The 5,018-nt window shown below is 46.1% G+C and overlaps 1 protein-coding gene across 2 annotated transcripts; it reads left to right on the top strand.

Annotated features, from left to right (window-relative positions):
• Positions 1–1,092: 1,092 nt before the first annotated feature.
• LOC4329303 (classical arabinogalactan protein 9) lies at positions 1,093–4,187 on the top strand. 2 transcript variants are annotated; one of them, XM_026023485.2, is made up of 4 exons: positions 1,093–1,596; positions 1,693–1,790; positions 3,258–3,320; positions 3,803–4,187. In XM_026023485.2, the coding sequence occupies exons 1-4, from the start codon at positions 1,197–1,199 to the stop codon at positions 3,866–3,868; spliced, it is 627 nt and encodes a 208-aa protein (XP_025879270.1). In that variant the 5' UTR covers positions 1,093–1,196; the 3' UTR covers positions 3,869–4,187. The 2 variants fall into 2 exon arrangements, with proteins under 2 accessions (XP_025879270.1, XP_015622666.1); XM_015767180.2 differs by lacking the exon at positions 3,258–3,320.
• Positions 4,188–5,018: the final 831 nt, after the last annotated feature.

Below are 5,018 nucleotides of genomic sequence, written 5' to 3'. Positions count from 1 at the left end.
GTGGGACGGATTTGCAAAAGGTAGCGACCGTGGAATGTGTGTGTGTGATCTTCGGATCCGACGGCCCGGGCCGCCCGGCTGTGCCGTGCAGGCGTACTATCCCCTCCTGTCCCCTCGCTTCCATGTGGCCAGGCCGACCAATCAATCATTCTCGCCTAGAAAGAGCAACAAACGAGGCCGAGCAATCAAAACAGCCTACTAGTTCCCACTTCCCACTCCACTACAGTGTCACCGCCCCGCTAATCCGCCCATACTCCGGGGGCAAAACCGTAATCCACCATCTCTCCTCCTCCCTCCCCTCACCCGATCGACCCCCCCGCGCAAAGTGGGCTCGCAGGACAAAGGGGCTGTTTGGTTACCAGGAACACTTTACTATTACTTGCCAACAAAAGTTGACACACCTTGTCTAAGGTGAGGTGATCAAATTGTTAGTCACAACTTACTAAGCCTAAAGGAATCTTGCCACACTTTTTTGAGCCATTGACACGTGGGACCTAATTTGTTAGAGGGGAATCTTGCCACAACTGTGGCTACAACCAAACACCTGTCAAATTTGCCTAACCTTAGGCGTGGCAAACTGTGGCAAAGTGTGGCTTGCAACCAAACACACCCAGAGCCCCTTTACCTCTCCCCACCTCACCGCCTCCCCTGCTACACCCGGTCTGCATACACCATCCCACTGTCACGTGGGCCCCGCACCACCCTGGTTCAGTGGACCCGGTGCAGAGGCCCGCCCACATCACGGCCATCGCCAAAAGGCACGCTGTTTGAGAGGAAAAAGAAGAGGGGGGAAATTACAAATGAAAGCGCCCCCCCTCGGTGGTCTTCGCCTGCACGGCGTCCACCAAACACCGCGTGGACCATCCGTGCGCATGTGTCGCTGACGGTGGGCCCGACTCGACGGGGCGTTGGTAGACGCGGTGCATGCGGCCTCTCTCCACGGGGTGGTAACCTCCAAAGGCACGTTATTTGATGGGTGGAAAGGGATTAAAAAAGAAAGGCGGAGGGGGGAAATTGGAAAAATAAAATAAAATAAACAATTCACTCCTCCTAACAAGCGAACAAAAGCTTCACTGCCCCCTTGTCTGCAATGGCGTCTCGAGCTTTCCCACGAGCTCCCCGCCGCTGCTGCTCGCCCTAGGGGCCCCGACGCTCCAGCGGTAAACCCTACCTCCTCCTCCTCCTCCGTCGCCGGGATGGGGTCCACCTCCTCGCCGTCCCCGCCGCCGCCGCCGATGATCGGGAGGGCCGGGAACCTCACCGTCTTCATCACGCCGCCGTCGCCGGCGAGCACGCCGCGCTCCTCGCGCCCGTCCGAGTCCCCTCGGTCGGGCTTCTCGACCCCGGCGACGGCCCCGCGCACGGCCGCCTCGCCGTCGCCGCCGTCTCCGGCTCCCTCGCCGCAGCAGCAGAGGGTGGCCAGCCCGCCGCCCACGATCCCGGTGAAGTTCTCCCCGCCTGCGGCTCCGGTGAAGGTCCCTCCTCCGCCTCCGGTGCAGGTGCCCCCGCCGCAGTACGAGAAGGCCTCCGCGGGGGGCAAGCACGACGGATCGGCGTTTGGTTTCTTCTGGGACGCCGTCGCGCGCGTGCAGGAAGGTGAGGCGCATCCAGATTTTTTTTTCAACTGCATTTTCAGATTTTAGCTCCGGATTTGGGATTCTGATGCGTCGAATTTCTCTCCGGTCGCCGCAGCCCACGCGAGCCTCGACGAGTACGTGGCGAACTGGTTTGGGCTGGATCAATCCAAGTACCAATGGGCTCTCAACGACTACTACGAGAGCACCGGCAAGGTTCGTTCTCCCTGATTTCTCTTACGCGATTTTGCTGCTTTTGCATGTAATTTCGGGGAATCGGATTCGATCCATGTCGTGTAGGTTGCTTCGTGTGCATGTTTATTCTTTACTGGATCTGCGCCCGTAATGAGAATCTGGGATAGAATTTGCTCGGTAATTTTCAGTATGAAATTGAGCAAACGTTTCTGTTTGGTTGGTGGGATGCACTTATGGTGGATGCTGCTGTAGTTTATCCTGGTGAAGTCTACTACTTGATGGTGAACATGGAGCTGTCCTTCTGACCATGTCCTTTAGATCATAAAAGTGTTGATCTGTGCGTTCTGAGTGTGATAGATGCTCGTAGGTGTGTCTTATGTGGTAGGTACTATTTGGGCCCGAAAGGCATTTGTGTTGTGGGGAATATATGCAAAGGGTTTTAGATTGAGTGTGTGCAGCAAAATTCAATTCGGCCTAACATCTGTAAAGGTGGATTCAAGCATAGGCCTGAAACACAAGGCAAGGATAGATACCTAATCGCCCTTTTTAGCATCTATACAAATGATCGAGAGTTATCACTTGGTAGAAAATGTGCAGTAGGCTTATCATATTGTATAGAGAGATGCTCTTGGAAGCTTTTTCAAAGTTGTTCCATGATTCTACCTTTGAGTGTACCTGCTGTTTGTATTAATTATTTCCGCTCAGCACACTTAATGACACTTATGATGATTTGTAAATTGCAACAATCATGATTGACAAGAGGGTGAAATGACAAATTTGTCCCTGCTGATATTTGCGTCCTTCGTATCAGTGGCAAATGCCCCTGGGACTGGTGTCACTGTAAACCTTTTGACCGTTCTGTTATTAAACGCTCCTAGAAGAACTGTCAACAGGGTATTTAGAAGTGTGATGTGGAGTTAGATATGAATAGTTCATATGATAAGTATGTTCAGGATGGCTTTACTAGGTAGGATTGTATGGAAGAAACAGTTCTGATTTCTTTACGTAATGGGACATAATTCCATTGCTTGGAGTGACTAAATCACATTAAGTGATTGGCAAACTGGCAAACATCTGATATTTAATAGACTAGCTCACTCCATTTTAACTGATTTTATCTTAGGGGCCATAGAATACCTATGCCACCTTTGCATTTATGTACATTTATAAATACTTGTTTTACAACCTATCCTTTTTACACACTTGCACATTTGTAGAGAATGTTGGTGATTCCTTACAGATGTACAATTGCATTTGGTTATGTTCTAGGGAATGCCTGTTTTGTTTTAGGAGTGCCATCCCAAACAGACAATGTAGCAAGTTGGCGGAATCGTTGGTTATTTTTCAATGATTTTTGTTACCACATGGACAATGTTTTATGAATGTTTTTTGTTCTAACTATTCTGCTTTGTTCGAACTTCGAAGTAACATTGTCATAAGACTTTACAATTACCAAGAATATAAATTTGTCTTTTATATGGAAAATAGGAACTCAAACAATGTCCTTTGTTGCAACACTTGGCAGTTAGAGCATTGTCAACATGTAATGAGGTACTACCAACACATTTATATACCCTTCTTAATTGATTAGCTTTAATGTGGTAATGAGCACACCCACCTAACTTCTCCAACTGCGCTGTTCAACTTGCACTTTGTAACAGCTATTTAGAAGAATGTGATATTTAACTCCATGAGGTCATCACTCATCATAAAAGGACTCACCATTTTAATTAATAGTATTGCCTTGGATGGCTGTATGTCTACATCCTTTGGTGTTATCTGATATTTGCCAAATCCTAACCTTCAATTGTTGGCGGCCATATGGGTGTATAGTGCAGCTATGTCATGGACCCCTTGTGGCATCAGATGTTTGTAATTGTATCATAGAAGCATTTCTTGTCACATCATTGTTTATGCAATACAATTGCTTATCTGATTATAATAAATGAATTGGCAAGCATCCCAATTAGAACTTTGATGAGAAGGGTTGTAACTTGCATCTTCCAGTGCCTAATAATTTTAGTTGACTGCAGGAAGTGGAGTGTGGCAAAGCTGGCAAGCCAAAGGAGCTTACTACTAGCAAAGTGCAGAAAGTTTAGAAGGTCTGTTCACATGATAAAACCAGCAGTTCTTTTCTGGAATTACGCTGAGGAGCATTTTGCAGCGACTTCTTTCTGGGTTGAATGTGTAGCTAAGCAAATGTGTGGAGAAGTTCGATTTGTTAGATCTTGGGGGCGTAAAGGTGGTTGTCTGTTTTTCAACTGCATGGAGTCTCTTGGCAGGTTTACGGGCTGCGCTGGAAGGGAATTGAGACTGCTAGGCGTTTTGTTCACTCCTGCCAGGATCTCTATTGTAATCCTATGTTATGACAAAATTGCATATTCGCAATGCCTAATAGTGTTTTTTTTTTTTGCCTTCCGTGAAATATGCAAATTGCATATTCTTCTGAGCTCTTTAACCTTGATGTGTGGTGGCAACTGGCAAATGCGCAAAAAATTCTAATCACTAAAATCGCTCCAAGACTTTATTATGGCGAATGTGTTGATCAAGTTAGACTAAGGAAATAACATTTTATATTACTCTATGACTTTATCTATTCATTCATGTTTCTACCAAATACTAATTTAAATATCTGTTTTGATTGTCGCATAACTAGTAAAAACAAAACTTCAGTCACCAACAATTTGTGTCATCATAACATGCCAAGTGAGAATGACGGCAAGCATGCTATTTTTCCATTACGGAACCTATATGCATGTTTGATTTACTACCGTCCTCAATGGCTCAAACATACCAAAAATGGGGAAATACAGAAGTTGCCTGTCCCCCCCCACCCCCTCCCCCCCCAAAAAAAAAAAGAAAAAAGAAACAAAAGTTGCCACTCTTCAACACTAGGCTTATTTTTTTTTCTTTTTAATAAGGTCTCAAACTAAATATACCTTCGCATTTCTTTAACCTTTCAAAGTTTATTTTTAACCGGACATTTTGTCCTCACATTTCCAAAAGGACGCAATTAGCAATTGGATGGAAGTGTGCACATGCTCCGTCCGATTTCTTTTGGTTTGAGCTCGCTCGTGATTATCCCACCATGTGACTCTCCTGCACCAATTGAAAATTTTGACATCGCTTGTTGGAATATAAAGTGAATTGTTAGCCTTTCCTTATTAGTTTAAGCTTTTGGGTTGAACTGGTCGATATATGCAACTCAATATGGTATCAGAGTCAAAGGTCTCGAGTTTGAATCCTGGC

The sequence above is a fragment of the Oryza sativa genome, chromosome 2 (genome assembly GCF_034140825.1).
Source record: "Oryza sativa Japonica Group chromosome 2, ASM3414082v1".
NCBI classification, from domain to species: domain Eukaryota; kingdom Viridiplantae; phylum Streptophyta; class Magnoliopsida; order Poales; family Poaceae; genus Oryza; species Oryza sativa.
This window is presented reverse-complemented; position numbering and strand designations above follow the sequence as displayed.